Source organism: Pelodiscus sinensis, chromosome 1 (genome assembly GCF_052426305.1).
Source record: "Pelodiscus sinensis isolate ZL-2025 chromosome 1, ASM5242630v1, whole genome shotgun sequence".
Classification (NCBI taxonomy): domain Eukaryota; kingdom Metazoa; phylum Chordata; order Testudines; family Trionychidae; genus Pelodiscus; species Pelodiscus sinensis.
Window position 1 is genome coordinate 331,398,325 of NC_143052.1, and position 18,704 is coordinate 331,417,028.

General features: G+C 43.4%; 1 protein-coding gene across 7 annotated transcripts in view; it reads right to left on the bottom strand.

Moving 5' to 3' along the window:
* Window positions 1-18,704, bottom strand: part of LOC102455710 (Putative N-acetylated-alpha-linked acidic dipeptidase) — a 53,582-nt gene that overhangs the window by 27,853 nt on the left and 7,025 nt on the right. For 6 of the 7 annotated variants that reach the window (XM_089775761.1, XM_089775760.1, XM_006118380.5 and 3 more), the window contains exons 3-7: window positions 17,919-18,105; window positions 16,741-16,842; window positions 5,058-5,183; window positions 2,110-2,296; window positions 809-902 (exon numbers count right to left, since the gene is read on the bottom strand). In XM_089775761.1, coding sequence (XP_089631887.1) covers window positions 809-902; window positions 2,110-2,296; window positions 5,058-5,183; window positions 16,741-16,842; window positions 17,919-18,105 — 696 coding nt within the window. The remainder of the gene's footprint in view (window positions 1-808; window positions 903-2,109; window positions 2,297-5,057; window positions 5,184-16,740; window positions 16,843-17,918; window positions 18,106-18,704) is intronic. The other variant, XM_075919390.2, reaches the window with a different exon arrangement.

The following is an 18,704-nucleotide window of genomic DNA, read 5'->3' on the forward strand; positions in this document are numbered from 1 at the left end:
AAGAGGTTTTATTCCTTGTGGAATGAGGTTTACCAACATCAGAAAAAGCCCTCCATTATTTCGATTTTCTTTTGAAATAATGCGATTGCTGTGTGGATGCTAGTGTTTTTTTCTGGAATAATGGCCATTATTCCGGAATAATGGTGCAGTGTAGACGCACCCTTAGACACATCCCAGGATCTGACCTCAGGGCAAATGAATGAACATCATGGAGAATTTATTTGATTAAACAAGGAATCCAATGGCCACTAGCTCTGACTATGTATTTGCAAACTGAGTACAACTTATCTGATAGTTTCCAGACTGAACCTAACAACAGTTGACTCTTGCCTTACAAAAAAATGTCTACACAGACATTTTACTGAATGACTGAGAAATTCTAGATGAAAACTGGGTCCAAGTTCTAGCAGATTAGCATCATTTCACATTTAGCTGATTTAATACACTGTAGGAGAGTGCCTGCAGCTAGCAACTCAGCTGGGGGACCCACCATTCAAATGTAGGTGACTTGACAGCCCTGCTAATTATTGCACTTTGATTACTTATTCAAATTAAGGTACATTTTATAGCTTCAATTAAACATATATTTATTCTGATTTATTTAAAATGCTCTGGGCACATGTCCAACATATACTTAATCTAATAAAAGGCTTCCTATGGTTTTTTTCCCCTTGAGGTTCCCATATCAGACCACTTTACTAAGCGTGCCAGAGAACAGTATGAATTATTTTCTCTCTTTCTTTCAAATACCTTCATGGATTTCACAAGACACACTAATGAAGCTTCTCCTTGTCCTCCATTTACTTACCGTAAAAACTGTTCAGCATCATTGTAGCCAATGGGATGGACTGGAATTTTTGGAAGACCTACAGCTCTGGCCTCCTCGTATCGATAGGCGTACTCTGGAGGTAGAAGACTGGTGTTTATTTTTATATTACTTTTAAGAGTGGGTGATACATTATGGAGCACAGCTCTACACAGACATCAAGAATAATACTCTGTTGTTCTAAAATGAGGCTAAGATTTCTCCAAGAACACTGTTCTCTACGTGGCAGAAAGACAGTGTCAGAGAGGCCTCAACTCACCCTCTTTCGGTGTCCACATCCCTGCATCTCCGATCAGCTGTGTGTACAAAATTCCACGTTTGGAAACCATTTCTCACTAGCAGGGGCAGATGACCATTTTGCGGGGCCCAGGGCAGCCCAATTTCGCGGGGGCCCCCGCTTGCCACGGTGCATGCGCAGCTTCTTGAAGCGCAAGGCTCGGGGCGGCCGCCCCACTCTCCCTGCCCTATATCCGCCCCTGCTCGATAGGGTTCCTTTGTTGGATGGCAGAGAGAAGGACTACCTTAACATGGGAGTGGGAGGAACCTTTGCTCGGGTAAAGGGCAGATGAAGCTTTCATGCAGATAGGATCACTGGGTCTTGTACAGAGGTGGTGCCTGATCTCCTGCTTTCTCCCCACTATCTTTTCCTGCAGCACTGAAAGGCACAACAGTAGGGCCACGAGGAGAAAGGGCCACAAACAGCTCTCCCGATAAGTGGTGCACCATCTAAGGGCCCAGTGGTTGAAAAGGGAAACAAACTCAGCCTTGTAGAGCTGCAGAGCTCAAGATTCCAATCCCTTTCAGGGGGATTATGCAGCTGGGCTCAGGCCACTCTCAGTGTGCAGAAATGAAGGGGAAGAGAGAGAAGTTTTAATACGTACACACACATGTACACATATTGTCCTTACAAATCATGTGCACGTTGCCCTGTGACAGCTGGCCCCAGTGAGCTAGGAGTTGAACCCAGAGTTGAGCACAGAGCGTGTCCCCTACCAGTCCAGTGCTGCAGCTGTTGAGCATACCCTCAGCATTAACCCTTGCAGACTGATCTCTCCATGTGACAATACTTGGAGTTTCAAAAGCACAACACTGCCCACTCTGAATCCTCTGTCACCATCCTGCTTCCTCTTGTGAGTCCCATGCAGCTGCACTCTGTGAAGGAGGAGCCCAAAACTGCTTCCTCCATACAATGGCAAGACCAGGTGAGTTTAGACCTCTTTGGGACCAGCTGGATCTCATCAAAGCTTGCTCTATGACAATGGCTTCTTCTCAATGTCACTTACCTGTTGCTGGGTAACCTGGTGTGAGAGGATCCCCGGCCCCATTCAGATTTAACACATTCCCGCGCTGGGCTCCACCTCCAGGAAGGTTCCAGCCTTTTGGAAAGGGATCTACCCCAGTGGCACAGTAGTCAGCAGGGTCTGAATACAGAATAACTCCCTTGGCACCAGCCAACTCAGCATTCTTCACCTAAAAAGCAAATCCCTTTTCCTTATTCATTGCTTGACAGCCTGAACTCTCAAGGCCATCATCCCAAAGCAAGGGGAGGGTACCAAGCACATCACAGAATAGATTCTTTGACTCTTTGCACTGAAGGAATGGTTAAAGCAGTATTCCCTTTTAGTCTCCTCAATGGTAGGCTGACAATGGTGACAAGTCCTAGCACCAGAATCTTGTTTATTACCACTCTGGCACTGCAAAGGGCTATAAATTACATGGACACCCACTTTAAGGCTCTTTGACACCACCCAAATGGTTTAAAAGGATTTTGGTGAAAATAAGAAACTGGCTCATAATTATTCTTGTCACATGCAATTTTCTGGCACTAGCAGATTTGGTATCCTACTGAGAAACCTGATATAACATGTGAATAAAGGACTTAGCACTACTTAGAATCCGAGGCAGGATATATATGCAAGAACATGGAAGAGCCATTTACAGAGTACAGGCTGAAACTCTCTTAACCAGAATTCTCTGGTCTGGCAACATCCATAGTCTGGCATGCATGGGAGTTGACAATGGGGCCGGCCAGTGCATGGCAGTGGGACTGCCCAGTGGGGCTGGGAGCACTGGGGCAGGGCTGTCCAGGAAACCCCAGCGTCTGACATGTGGGGCTGCTCATGAAGCCCCGGCATGGCGTGCACAGCTGATCAGGAAGCCTCAATGCCTAGCACACAGTTCTGCCCAGGGAGCCCCAGCACGCATGCAGCTGCCTGGAAGAGCCACAGCAGTGATGGCTGCCCAGCAGGTCAGCGGGATCAGCAGCATGTGGGGAGCTGTCTGGGAGGCCAGCGGGGCCGGTGACAGGAGTACAAAAATGACCTCCCCTGGTTTGGCAAAATCCCTCATCCAGGACAGGGTACTGAACCAGGGCGGTCTAACCTGTACTACTGTGCCAAGTGTAATTCTAGTTTGTGTCTGTCACTCAGACAAAAGTAAGCAGCTGATTACTGAAATATTCAGTGTACACTCTAAAAATCTTACAAGTGTTAACACCACTTGAAAGGTTAGTTGCTAAGTGAGAGATTTACACTGAAGATCCAGCAGGTTTCAGAACTGGAAATCTCATGAGATGGAAGAATGCGTTACTCCGGGATGTGAATCTTCCATTTGTTTGAACATATACATAAAGCCAAAGAGCAACAGTTTATCTTTAAGCTGACAGGGCAGCAGAAAAGCTCTGAGCTGTTTTGACAAAGAGAAAGTTTTTCATAACTCTGTTTCTGGCAAACAAAATCAGTGTTTAACTCTGGCCCCATGGATAGTGCTTTGAAATACTATAGCTCTCATTCTGGCTTCCTAATCTTCTTCTCCTTTTTTTTTCAGGTAAAACAGAACAGTATAGTAAGAGAGAGGCAAATAATCTTCAGTTCAGGTTGTAATGTCCAGATAAACATAGTCAAAATGTACTACAGCGATTCCTAGGGCATACAATATTTGCCTTCATCCTATATCCTATGCAATTGTATAAGGAAATTTAATATAATCCACCAGACCAATTCACTGGGCCAGATATTTCTGGTCTAATTTGTCAGTAGGAATGCAATACTTCCAATAAAAACATGAATAAATGTGTGTGGTGTTCCTTTTAGTGAAAATTACTCCATGTTACTGCCAAGTCTTAGGAATGCAGCATGCTACAGGGGAATGCTACAAAACATGGGAATTCTCTCTCTCATTTTCCTGAGCCTTTCCTATCCAGATGGATTCTTGGTCATTTGGGGTACATCTGCACAGCAGTGTTATTTCAGTGTAACTGATGTTATTCCAAAATAACATCGTGCGTGTCTACACTATAAGCGTTTATTTCAAAATTATGTTGAGCTGGAGGATTTCTTACTCCAACTCATGGTAACCCTCATTTCACAAGGAGTAAGGGAAGTCGAAGGAAGAGTGTTTTTCCTTCGACTTCCTGCTGTGTAGATAGCACCAAAAGTCGAGTGAAGCTATTTTGACTTAAGCTCCACCATTGACGTAGCTGAAGTTGCATAGCTTAATTTGACGTTAGTCCTGCTGTGTAGACGTACCCTTGGTGATCTAGAAACAATTCAGCAAGATAGATTAATATGCATATTATTTCTCATTTATGAAAATGATACATATGAGTTAGTTGTCCCTCCAGAAAATATTCCTCAAAAGAATATCACAAATCTAAGTATCCCTAATAAAAGATTCAGCATTTGGATCGCCAAGTTAATGGTAAACTGTAAAATTAAATGTAAGGTCTAATCTTATTCAAATTGAAGTCAATTGGATTTTTAAGAGAAATATGACTACGGACATATTCATGTTTTCTATGGACTATGACCATGATTGAGGAAAGAAAGCACTCAAGCATGTTCTTAAAATTAAGTATATGTTTATGAACTTTCCTGAATCTGGACTTAAACTACTTGAGGAAATTCATAGGCTTTTAACTAAAACACCCTCTGTTGGGTTACTCCCTAACCAATTTAAAGAAATCTTTAAACAGCAACATAGTAGATGTAATTTAAACAGCAGCCGACTCTGCAGAAAATGAGTAATTTTAAACAAATTGATTTAATTATTTACACTGTCATAGATGTGCTAGGATATCTCCTAGTCATGAAATATCTTTGAGCATAGTTTGATAAACAACTCAATTATGCTAAGGTTGCCAAAAGATTCTAAATAAGGCCATCAATTATAGAAAAGGCATATCTTAACCACAAACTGAGACTATATCTCAGTTGTAGAGTAGACACATTACCTTATTTCCTCTGAAGATTTTCCCGTATCTGGCAATGACAATTTTTCCAGTGCAGTTAATTCCCATCTCTCTCTTCAGTTTGAAAAAATCTTCAGTGCGGCCATAGTTGACATACACCAACTCACCCTAGTAGACGAAAGGTCCAGTGAGAACAGAGATATCAATGAGCCTAAGGAATGAGATGTACTCTAATGAGCGGTCAACCTGGGAGCACGAAACTCAAGTTATAAACCTGGGAATGATATGGATTGCCTCAGTGGTCACAGTCAAGTGACAGATGCCTTTAACCTGAAAAGTTTTGAGTACCCTCAATTCCCATTCAAGGTAATAATAGTAGAGAGGTAGCCGTGTTAGTCTGATCTTGCTAAAACAAAAGGAAAAACTACGTAGCACTTTAAAGACTAACAAGAATATGATCAGAGGAAGTGGGTCTGGCCCACAAAAGCTCATCACCTATTAAACCATCTTCTTAGTCTTTAAAGTGCTACATAGTTTTTCCTTTCATTCAAGGTAATGGGAGATAAAAGTGCTCAGGCAGCTTGCAGACTCAGGCTCTTTATCTTCCTAGTCCTGTGCCCAGTGAAGCCAATAGCAAAGCTTCCAAAGACCATGCCTGAAACCCACCAGTCTCCCCATCTGTAAAGCAGGGACAGTAATTAGCTACTTCACTGGGGTGCTAGGAGTCTTAATACATGAAGAACAAAAGCACAGCATAAGCATTTCTAGGTATGATTTTTTACTAAAGTAATGCCTTTGGCTTTGCTCCAGTAATTAGAGTATCTCTCATAAAGACTTCAGAAGAGATTAGTTCTGTGGGTGGATTGATAAAATGCTTGAAATCTTTTCCCCAAAGCTATTGGAACATCGCAGCAATTCCTCCTTTTCAATGAAATCTAGAAGAACATGGATTTGCTACGGATCTATTAGTAGTAGATTCATATTACTTTTACACTCACAGAAAATGAGGAGTCGATGCAAGACGCTGATAACTTTGAGGCCATATGTAAGTGGGCTTGTGGCAAAATGGACACAGTATATTTATTCTGAAGCAAAATGCAGGACTATGTAGCACTTTAAAGACTAACAAGATGGTTTATTAGATGATGAGCTTTCGTGGGCCAGACCCACTTCCTCAGATCAAATAGTGGAAGAAAATAGTCACAACCATATATACCAAAGGATACAATTAAAAAAAATGAACACACATGAAAAGGACAAATCACATTACAGAACAGAAGGGGGATGTAGGGGCGGGGGAAGGAAGGTAAATGTCTGTGAGTTAATGATATTAGAGGTGATAATTGGGAAAGCTATCTTTGTAATGGGTATGGTAGTTGGTGTCTTTGTTCAATCCCCCCCGGAGAGTGTCGAATTTTAGCATGAATGACAGTTCAGAGGATTCCCTTTCAAGTGCAGATGTAAAAGGTCTTTGTAGCAGAATGCAGGTATATTTATTCTGGGGAGCCTGGAAATCTTTATGTTGTTATTTTGGCTTGGTCTGCCCTGAAAAGTTGTGTAGGCATAGCTGCAAAGGTCAGGGGTGTGAAAATCTAACCCCTCTAACTCAGGGGTGCTCAACCTTTTTCTCCCTTAGTCCTCTCTGTCCCACCACGCTATACAAACTCCAGTGCCACAACTACTTTTCTGTATGTAAAAGCCAGGGCCAGTGTTAGGAGATAGCAAGCAGTGCAGCTGCTTGGGACCCATGCCACAGGGGGCTCCTGTGAAGCTAAATTGCTCAGAGTTCAGATTCAGTCCCAGATGACAGACTTTTTGGCCCTAGGCTCCAGCCCCATGCGGTGGGGTTTTGGCTTTCTGTCCTGGGCCGTAGCAAGTATAATGCTAGCCCTGCTTGGCAGACCCCCTGAAAGCAGGTAGCACCCCTCCCCGCCGGGGACCCTGGACTCGTGGTTGAGAACCTCTGCTCTGACATAGCTATACCGACAGAAGCAGCTCTGTTGGTGAATGAGTGCACCTGTCAATGTAGTCAATGTAGTTCAGGGAGGCGATGTTCCTACACCAACAGCAACGCTGCTTCTGTTGGCAAAGGCTGAACTGATGCTAGGAGGCTGTGCTGGTACAGGCTCCAAATGGACTGAGTCAAGTTGAGTTTCTTTGTATATAATTTGAGAGACTGAATTGCACGTTAGTTTATTATTATTATGCTCCTAAGCACCCCAGGATACTAGATGCTCTACACATACTTGAGCAGTCACGTCTGCTCCAAACTGCTTACAATCTAATGAGGCACAAAGGTAGGTGCGACAAACAGCAGGCGGGAGGGACTAGGGACGACACAGCTAACTATTCTATATTATTTCTGTAATTTGAGCTGTGTGACAGGCACGTTTCAGACACTGGGTTAGATCCTTGGCAGCTCTACATAGGCATAACTCCAATGACGTCTACTGAAGTCAGGTCTGCACTAGACCTGAAAGGTTGGGATAAGGTACGCAACTCCAGCTATGTAAAATACGTAGTTGGAGTTGGCTGACCTTAAGCTGAGCTTGGTGTCATCATCACAGAGGGAGGCCAATGGGAGCATTAGCTCCCATTGGCTTCCCTTACTCCTCAAGACTCCGAGGAGTACAGTGCCAACCAGAGCCACCCTCAACATTAGATTTAGTGGGTTTAACTAAATGCCTGAAGATCAATACTGGGCACAGCAAGTAGAGACTGAGCTATGGCCTGAGCTATGACTCACCTGCTAAGTATCTGGTCCTGGTTACTGCCTGAAACTCATAGCCCAGATAGATATCACACAAATATGGAAATAAAGGAAGGAAGATGCCACGATGATGGAACATTGAGGCCAGTCCCTACTTTCTCCTTCTGGTGCTTACCACCCAGGATCTACCAATAGGGAACAGACTGCCAGAGGATGTTGTAAAAAACAGAACTTATACAGCAGTGGTCACCAACCTTTTGGGGCTGCCAGGAGCTGGGCCACTCACACGCCGGGCACCCGGGGGCAGGGCCACACATGCGCCCGGGGGAAGGGCTGCGCATGCTCCTGGGGGCAGGACCACCCATACGCTGCGTGCCCGGAGCTGGCGCCACCCATGCACTGTACTCCCTGGGCTGGCGCCACAACTGTGCTGCATGCCTAGGGGTGGGGCTGCCCATACGCCGCACGCCCGGGGCCGGAACAGCCCATCTTCCGTGCTCCCGGGGCAGGGCCGCCACTGCCCATACGCTGCATGCCCAGAGCCGGCGCCTGTGTCACACGCCCAGGAGCCGGCAGCGCCCATGCGCCCCGCTTGTCCGGTGGCGGTGCTGCCCATCAGCTGCAAGCCCGGAGCCGTCACAGCTCTTGCACCGCTCACCCAGGGGCGGGGCCGCTCATGTGCTGTGCGCCCAGGGCCGGCACAGACCTCGTGCTGCGCACCCGGAGGTGGGGCCAGCTAACCGCTGTACGCCCATGGCCGGCATTGACCATGTGCTGTGCACCCGGGCCCAGCGCCGCTCATGCGCCCAGGGGCCGGCACTGCCCATGTACCACGTGCCCGGGGCCTGCCCCGATCACTCCGCGAGCGCATAGAAATGGCCCAGTGGGCGCCCTCGCGCCCACAGGCACCACGTTGGGGACCACTGTTATACACGGTTCAAAAAAGAACTAAATAAATTCATGGAGGATAGGCCCATCAATACTTCTTAGCCAGGATGGGTAGGAAGGGTGACCAATCTCAACTTTTTTGGGGGGGAAGTGGCATCTGACTCCTTTGCTCTTGTAATTAGAACTGAGTGAATAATTGTTCTGGGGGAAAAACCTGGTTTTATTTAAACCAAAATAATTTTTTTGAAAATGTTCATGGAATTGAAAAAATTTGAAATAAAAAAAATTAAATGTTTTGAAACATTAAAAATATTTTTAGAATATTTTCCCAGAAACTAATTGTTGAATGCAACCCAAATTAAGAATTCCAAAGACTATAAAATGAATTTTCAGCAGTTTCTAGTCCCTCCAAAAATTTCACCCAGATTTATTGACCACAAACACGACTCAAAATCTAATGCAGCCAAAGACAGTTGTGTTTAAAAATGTAAATGGTCATGGCACTAGTTGATTCTTAAAAACTTAACATTTAAAAACACTAGAACAGATAAAAGCAATAATCTTACCCCTTCCTTACACCCATTGTATATACTTAAGTATTTTCTTTCTTTTTTTATTTTCTTGTATTCTACAGTACTTCCTCTCTTCAGATCTCCTTAGGTCTAGGCTACATTACTGCAGCTGTCAATCTAAGTTATACAACTTCAGCTTCATGAATAATGCACTGCACTTCACTGCAGTAAATCAATATGCGATGCTCTCCCATCGATTCCTCCTATATTTCTCATTCTACTAAAGTATCGGACTCAATGGGAGAACACTAAGTGGTCAATCTGGCAGGTAGTGAAGACATATCCTTAAATGTGCAATGCTGTTACTTAGAGCAAGTCTACACTACACATTTAGGTTGACTTAAATTACATTAACAGATTTGATTACACATCCACACTATTCTCCTTGTGACAGTGGTGTACTTCCTCATCAAGAGTGCTTGCACCAATTTAACTCCGGTGTGGAGCATTGTGGGACAGTTTCTGAAAACTGATAAAAATGATGCAATTTCTACATTGACACTGCATCGACCTAACTATATCAACTTAAGTGCTACATCTCCTGCAGAGATGGAATTATTAAGTTCGTATAGTGGGCAAGTTGCATGGATGGAGTGACATTTTAGTGTAGATACCTACACAGTTAACTTGACAAAAGCAGCATACATCAACCTAATTTTGTAGGATAAAGCAGGCCTCAGAGAAGGCCTTTTCTAAGGGTGCATCTACACAGCAGGGCTTAACTCGAAAGAAGATATGCAAATTGGGCTACGTCAATTGTGTAGATTATTTTGAAATATCTCATTTTGAAATTGGGAGCATCTTCACAGCACTTATTTCGAAATAGAGCACTCTTCCTTCAACTTCCTTCTCGTACAATGAGGGTTACAGGAGTCAGAGTAAAGAAGTCATCCACCTTGACAGTATTTCACCATTATTTCAAAAGAACTGCCTGCTGTGTAGGCAGAGATTAAGTTATTTCAAAATAATGCTAGTTATTTCAAAATACTGTTGCTGTATAGACGTCCCCTAAGAGGTGGTTCTTGCACCTAGACCTGAATGTGGTCAGAAAAGCTAACAAGATGTTAGGCTGCATAATGAATAGAATGGTGAATAATAGGGAGACTATTACAATGTCTTTGTATAAATCAAGGGTGTGGGCTCATCTGAAATACTGTGTGCAGAACTGGAGTGATAAGGGTGATTAAAGGTGTGGAGAAACTGTGAAGACAGACGGAACAGATTGCAATCATTTACCTTAGAAAGCAGACAAATAAGAGGGAACCACGACAAAAGTAAATGAACTAATGAATGGTCTAGAGAAGGGAGACTGGGAACTTCTGTCCTCCTTGGAACACAACAGCAAGGGAACAATCAATGAAATTCAAAGGTGGGAAACACACGAAATATTTTGTACGTGATTTTTTGCACAGTTAAACTGTGGAAACCATTGCCACAGGAAGTCATTGAGATAGAGCATTTTCTAAGGTTTAAAAGGAAACTGGATTTTTATCTGGATAACAAGAATACTCAGAGTTATGATTAATAACTAAAACTTTGGAAACCTAAAGCTTTGACATATAAGCCAGTCACTAACTATTCAAAAGAACATAAGAACGGCTGTACTGGGTCAGACCAAAGGTCCATCTAGCCCAGTATCCTGTCTACCGACAGTGGCCAGCACCAAGTGCCCCAGAGAGGGTGGACCGAAGACAATGATCAAGCGATTTGTCTCCTGCCATCCCTCTCCAGCCTCTGACAAACAGAGGCCAAGGACACCATTTTATCCCCTGGCTAATAGCCTTTTATGGACCTAACCTCCATGAATATATCCAGCTTCTCTTTAAATTCTATTATAGTCCTAGCCTTCACAGCCTCCTCTGGCAAGGAGTTCCACAGGCTGACAACACGCTGTGTAAAGAAGAACTTTCTTTTATTAGTTTTAAACCTGCTACCCATTAATTTCATTTGGTGTCCTCTAGTTCTTCTATTATGGGAACTAATAAATAACTTTTCTTTATCAGCCCTCTCCACACCACTCATGATTTTATAGACCTCTATCATATCCCCCCTCAGTCTCCTCTTTTCTAAAATGAAAAGTCCCAGTCTCTTTAGCCTCTCCTCATATGGGACCTGTTCCAAACCCCTAATCATTTTAGTTGCCCTTTTCTGAACCCTTTCCAAGGCCAAAATATCTTTTTTGAGGTGAGGAGACCACATCTGTACACAGTATTCAAGATGTGGGCGTACCATAGTTTTATACAGGGGCAGTAAGATATTCTGGGTCTTATTTTCTATCCCTTTCCTAATAATTCCTAGCATCCTATTTGCCTTTTTGACCGCCACTGCACACTGCGTAGAAGTTTTCAGAGAACTGTCCACGATAACTCCAAGATCTCTTTCCTGATTTGTTGTAGCCAAATTAGCCCCCATCATACTGTACGTATAGTTGGGGTTATTTTTCCCAATGTGCATTACTTTACACTTATCCACATTAAATTTCATTTGCCATTTTGTTGCCCAATCACTCAGTTTGGTGAGATCTTCGTGGAGTCCCTCACAGTCTGCTTCTGTCTTGACTATCCTAAACAGTTTGGTATCATCTGCAAACTTTACTACCTCACTGCTTACACCTTTCTCCAGATCATTTATGAATAAGTTGAGAAGGATTGGTCCCAGGACTGACCCTTGGGGGACACCACTAGTTACCCCTCTCCAATCTGAAAATTTACCATTTATTCCTACCCTTTGTTTCCTGCCTTTTAACCAGTTCTCCATCCAAGAAAGGACCTTCCCTCTTATCCCATGGCCATGTAATTTACACAAGAGCCTTTGGTGAGGGACCTTGTCAAAGGCTTTCTGAAAATCCAAGTATACTATATCTACTGGATCCCCCTTGTCCACATGTTTGTTAACCCCTTCAAAGAACTCTAATAGATTAGTAAGACAGGATTTCCCTTTACAGAAACCATGTTGACTTTTGTCCAACAAATTATGTTCTGGGTGAGATTTATGGGTGAGGGCGCAGATTATCCCACATCAGTCTACTGAAGGGTTCTTGCACCTTCCTCTGATGTATCTAGTATTGGCCACTACCTGAGACAGGACACTGGAATAGATGGAATTAGGTCTGATCCCCTATGACAATTCCCATGATCTCCTCTGTTCCATAGCTGCAGTTCGGACACTGAACGCTTTGTCTGCACATAAAAGCCTTATTGTGTGCCAGGCTAGTTGTGTTGTCGCAGTAAAGCACAGCTGTGTTAGAGGTCATGAATGGTTGTCTTTGAGGTAGCTTGCACTCATCCCATTAAGTGCCTTGTGGACAAGGAACTTAGTCACTCCCACGACAGAGAGGTTAGCTGTGGAGCACTCAGCACAGCACTATGATGTGTCCTTACCTGCATTTGTTGGATGGGGGAGTGCTGCTCCAAGCTGCAGGAGCTTCTGTTTCCCGCTAGAAGTCACATTTATACCTACAAAGGGCAAGTTGCCATCTTTTTCTTCAGTGCGCAGACCCGCTGACAGGGGGAGGGGAGGACAAAGGGGACTGCTGCCCTGAGGCCTGGCAATTCCAAGGGGCCTGGAGCTCCCAGCTACTGCCATTGCTACAGCGGCAGTGGCGAGAGCCCATCCACGCCTTTTAAATCACTATCTGGAGTTCTGCACTATGACACGTGCTCCAGGCAGCTCTGAGCACTGGGGATGAGGTGTGCCATGCTCCAGGTGGCATTGAGGGCTGGCTGCCCTGGCCCAGCCCTTCCTGGAGTGCACACACACACACCCCTTGCCCAGAGGCTTGCAGAGGCTATCCGTACCTCTGGCAGTGTGTATGGGGCCAAATACACTGCTAGCATAAACTTCCGCATCAGAAATATTTGTATGTGCCCTAGGTATGCACCAGCCCTGATGGGGTATCAAGAGAAGGGAGAATTCTGTCAGAAACAAGGCAGTCACCCCAACCATTCTTTCATTTCAGTAACAGGATTGAAACGTGCTCCCTAGACCATGCCAAGGAAAAACCGCAAGCAGGATTTGGCCCCTGATTAAAATGAACTTGTAATGGGGTGGGGATCCCTAGCAAAAAAAGGACTCTTTGTCTTGTGCAGCTGTACCAACATTGCCCCTCCTAAAGGAGCCCGCATAATGTTTCGTGACTGATACAAAAACGATCAGTGATGGTATTGAGACTAATAAGGAACTCATTTGCCTTGGCAAGGAAGAACTTGTGGCTGGGGCACTAGAGTGGGACTCACAAAACCTGAGTTTTAATTCCTGATGGTCACAGACTTGCTGTGGACCCTCAGCCATGTCACTCCCTTCTGTGTATCAGTGCCCCACCTGTGACTGGGGTTAATACTTCCTCTCTCCTACTTTCTGTCTGCTCAGATTGTAAGGGTATGTCTACACTAGCCCCCTAGATCGATCTACGGAGGCTAATGAGGGTGACAAATTGCAAATGAAGCGCGGGATTTAACTATCCCGTGCTTGATTTGCATGTTCCCGGCCAGTCGCCATTTTAGAAATTGACTAGCCTGAAGTAACTGCCCGCGTCTACACGCGGCAGTGAAACGGGATTCTGAAATAAAGCCCTAACTCGAATTAGCTGATATTCCTCCTGCAATGAGGTTTACCAGCTAATTCGAGTTAGGGCTTTATTTCAGAATCCCGTTTCACTGCCGCGTGTAGACGTGGGCAGTTACTTCGGGCTAGTCAATTTCTAAAATGGCGACCGGCCGGGAACATGCAAATCAAGCGTGGGATTTGCAATTTCGGTTGCCCTCATTAGCCTCCCTGGATCGATCTGAGGGCTAGTGTAGACATACCCTAAGATTGCTGGGACTGGGACTGCCTCTTGTTAGGTGTCTGGGGTCCCTACATTGTATGATTATACACATAATGAATACCAGGGTGAGGCAGTTTTCATGGAAGGAGATTGTACTGCTCTGGTTGCATGGGAAAACTAGAGATTTCAAGTTTCCAGGACTGCTAATCCTGGACTTCTCACAAAAGCTAAAACAAACAGTGTGAGGACTAGGGGGTAAAAGCAAATAATTATTATAAAAAGAAAATCCAACATCTGGAATTTTCTGATATGTAATGGAGCAGCCCATTGGAATACTTCATTGTTGACAGCACCAGCTAGCTGTATGAAGATTCTGCCAACAGTGTGACCACGAGTAAGGAACATTTAGCATCTTGTTCTGAAAAGAGACAGTCTGGTGTCTCTCAGGCATCATTTTTTTCCCCCTCAGATAGCATTCATTTTAATTAGTTTTTTGAAAAGGAGGCTTCAGCCTTTCAGAACTATTTGTATTAGTCCCCTATTTCCTATCAGCTATTGTGGCTCCCCAGAAAACAAATAAAATGGCACAGCCATAGTGTTTTTCTCAGGATACTATTTTATGATAGATCATAATCCATGAGTGTTCCCATATATCTTGCTCTAAATGTCCTGCTGTCGCTCTAAAAATGTCATTAACTGAAAATACCCTGCTGAATAGAGATTATCTGGTCTGATTTCCCATCCTGAATATTAAACCAAACTCTGAGCAGGGTTCCTTTAATTTTCGAGACTTGTGCAGCCTATTGCTAAACTACACACGAAAACATCACAGTAATTAACAGCCTGAATTAAATAGTTAAGAAAGGTACTGTGCTCACATAAATCTTTTCTAAGCTTACAAACTGGTGACTAAATCCACTTATACGTAGTAAGGATACAACAAAGGAAAGCAACTGCTATATAGACCAGTTTTACAAGGAACCTTCTGTCCTTTGGAACCCTCTGCAAAATAGGAGGCACCAAAAATAACACTCCATGGAATGTGCTGAAGTGCCAATATCCATTAACTCGGGAACACTGGGATTTAACAAAAACTAGACTGTGCCTAACGCATGTGCAGGGGGCAGGGAAAGAGACAAAAAAAAACTTTTCTGAACTCTTCTGCAATGGGCAGCTGAACTGACTGAATGTAGAGGGTAGCATGATACTTCAGCCTAAGAGGTAGTGCTGTAAGAACAACCCACCATACACACTTATTTCCAGAGCCCTTTGGCATGGTCAGTGCCCTCACCCTGACAAGGATAATTTGCCAAAATTGTTTGCAACCAAAACTTCTCACACCACATAGAGGTCTGAGCCTTCATTCCTTTACACTCCAGCCACAGTCAATGGGAGTTCTGGTCACATAAGAAATGAAGAAGCCAGACCACGATGCGTGCCAAATGCCGTTTCATCATTCCTAGAAATGTGGTGCTTTCTTAGAATAACCTGGCAGTGAGATAGAAATGTAGCCGTGTTAGTCTGGTGTAGCTGGAACAAAAAACAGGACTATGTACCACTTTAAAGACTATCAAGATGGTTTATTAGGTGATGAGCTTTCGTGGGCCAGACCCACTTCCTCAGATCAAATAGATCCAAGGAAGTGGGTCTGGCCCACGAAAGCTCATCACCTAATAAACCATCTTGTTAGTCTTTAAAGTGCTACATAGTCCTGTTATTTGTTCTGGCAGTGAGAGACACACAAGATATTGCTGTGCTGGCACTATGGCAATGTTGTGGTTCACTGTCCCACATAGTGGTACTTAGACCATTTGCAGGAGAGAAAGAATGAGTTTGGTCTATGGCCTTGAGAGACAGCTGGCTTTTAGCTCAAGCTGTTGAGGTTCATGCACTAAGCTCCTGAGAGCCCAGGTTCGGTTCCCCTGGCAGCATTCACCGAAATACTGGCACTTTCGGAAACAGCCCAACAGTAAGGTACCTACATTCGTCTATAGGTTGTGTGATAGTATAGCCACAGAGACACTCATGTGTACCCAGCCTTTCATCACCAGCTAATACTTCATATAAATATATTTTGAAGAACCTTGGGTTGGACTAAACATGCATGGCTCATAATAAGGCTTGTGTCTATTGGGAAAATACATTGTATTAGAAAAGATTAAATTCATATCACTTAGATAATGTGATGTTAATCATTTTTATTTTTACCTTGAGAGGCCACGGGGTAGATTTTTAGAAGAACAAAGAGCACTTAACTTTTATTGAATTTCAATGGGAGCTAGAGACCAATATGCCACGTGACCCTTTAAAAAAATCTACCCACCATGTGTACCTTAGGAAAAGTATTCATTTTAACATGTCCTAGCTGATGTTCCCTCTTTTTCCATCCATGGGTGGAACAAATTTTGTTATGTGGACTGAGGCATGTGCAGATGTGCACCATCAATATAAACACATGCTGTGGGTGCTCTGCTAATCAGCTGGGTAGCATTTAATTTCTCCTGGCTGGCCACCCAAGCACACAGTTTACAGGGAACACGGGTGCTAGCTATCACATTAAAATGTAATATACATTAGTCCACTGTGCTTGCTGGTTAAGCTAATGTGTTTTGAAACATGACTGTTCTTGTCTACATGAAGGAAAAATTAGCATTTAACACTTCAACAGGGCCAGGATATCTTATGTTTATATGACATATTTATATGGCCATGTTCTGAGATATTGAAGCTAAACTGGCAACCCTGATGTAGGGCTGGAAGCCTGGAATGTCAGAGTTCTAATCTCTTTACCTCTGGTACCCCTTGAGCTGAGAAAGCACTGTAGGGAGGCACAACATCTGTAACCATCTCATATCCTGGAGGGGGAGGCTCAAATAATGATGTATTGAAGACCTAGTTTGAAAGAGGAAAAAAGAGACATAATATTAGAAAGAGGCCCAGTCCATATTTCTCAGGTAGTTATGGTTCAGAATTGAATCTAGTTCTATAGTTAAGACAGAGTTCCTCCTGACCTGTGATTCATGTTGCAGGCTTAGGCCCTGATCTTGGAAAGAGAGCAGATGGACCCAACCCATGCACCAGCATGAAGCCCCAATAAAATATGCATGGGCATGGTGGCCCACGCATGTGGCTCTCTTTGCACAATAGGTAACCAAGGGTTAGACAACACGATGGTAAAAGTGCCTGAGTTTTATATACATCACAGCTTCCACCAGTAAAGATGCTGCACTGGTGATGAACTACATATCCAGTTTTTTTGTATAGCTAGAGCCTTAGTCCCACACTCTAGCCCTAGAAACACATTGCCAGCCTTAAAGCTGCTAAGTCTGAACACCACATAATTACAAGTACTGTGAGTCATGATGCTGAACACAACTTTTTTCTCATGGCAGTTTAAAAATAAAGCAGTAATAATAAGCAGTTATGTAGTACTTCTTCCATCCGTTCTCAACACATTCGAAAAATATGGATAAGTGTTATCACTGACGATAAACAGTAGGGAAAATTAAGGTACAAACAAATTAAGGTCTTAGTTTTTCCCCCAGAGTCTGCTGACGTCAGTGACCATCTCTAATTACTGACTTCAATGAGCTCTGAATTGGCTCCAGTGTGATTTTCATACAGTAAATCATTAGTGCAACAAAGGTTAGATTCTCCCTCCTTGCATCTACAGTTTCTTATCCCAAGGTATCTGAAAGTGAGTTTTTCTTCTTAGGGCTTGTTTATGAAGAGCTAATCCTGATTAATTATCTCTGTGAACACTCTTATTTTGAATAGTTTTAATCCACTTCATCTTTCAATGGATTAAGATAATTAAGAATAAAGCACTCCTAATCCAGAATAAGGGCATCCACAAACAGAGTTAATAAGGATTAACTATTCCACTTTAGAGTCACATCCTACTCTAATCCAAATCAACTTTCCTGTATACACAACCCCTGAGTTGCAAAACTTTATGTTTTCTTTACCTCATTTCCATGCTCATCAATAATTGAGATGTAGTTGGGATTACTCCCATTAGGGTAGGACAACAGGACATCATAGGAAACCAGCTCAGCCAAATCCAATCCAAATTCCTTCCACTGGGCTTGGATTTGCTGTGCAAAGTGCAGGTTCTCATCTGTGCCTGCGAGATGAGGGCGCCGTGTAAAATTACTGAGGGAAAGAAATGGGCATTTAATACTAGGAAGTGGAGTTTGTAATTAGAAGTAACCTTCTTGGTCTAAATGGGAAGTACATTTTACAACATATTAAAAGCCAACAGAACTACCCAGAATAAACCAGCTCCCTAATCAACCCTGAACTTTTAGTTTTACATCAGTTTCATAAACATATATATCAAAGACTTCAAGTTCCCCTTAACTATTATGATCATCCCCTTCTGGGAAGCAGTATTACCTAGTGCACAGAACACTGCACTGAAACTCAGGAGACCTGGGTTCTATTTCCAGCTTTGCCATTGGCCTCCTGGAAGAGTCCTTTCACTGCTTTGTGATTACGTTTTCCCATCTCTAACATGGGGATGGATAATGATACCAACTTCCTTTGCAATGAATAAGAGTGTTCATAGAGATAATTAAGAACTAGATATAATAATTATTCCCCTGTACTACAGCCCAACACTGAAGAAACTAATTTACAAATGTACTGAAAATCTGATCTCTAAATTTGATTTGTTACTGTTCATGAGGTCACATTATAGGCAACATCCATGATGGTCATCCCAAGTCTTCACGAATTTTAGCACTAATGAT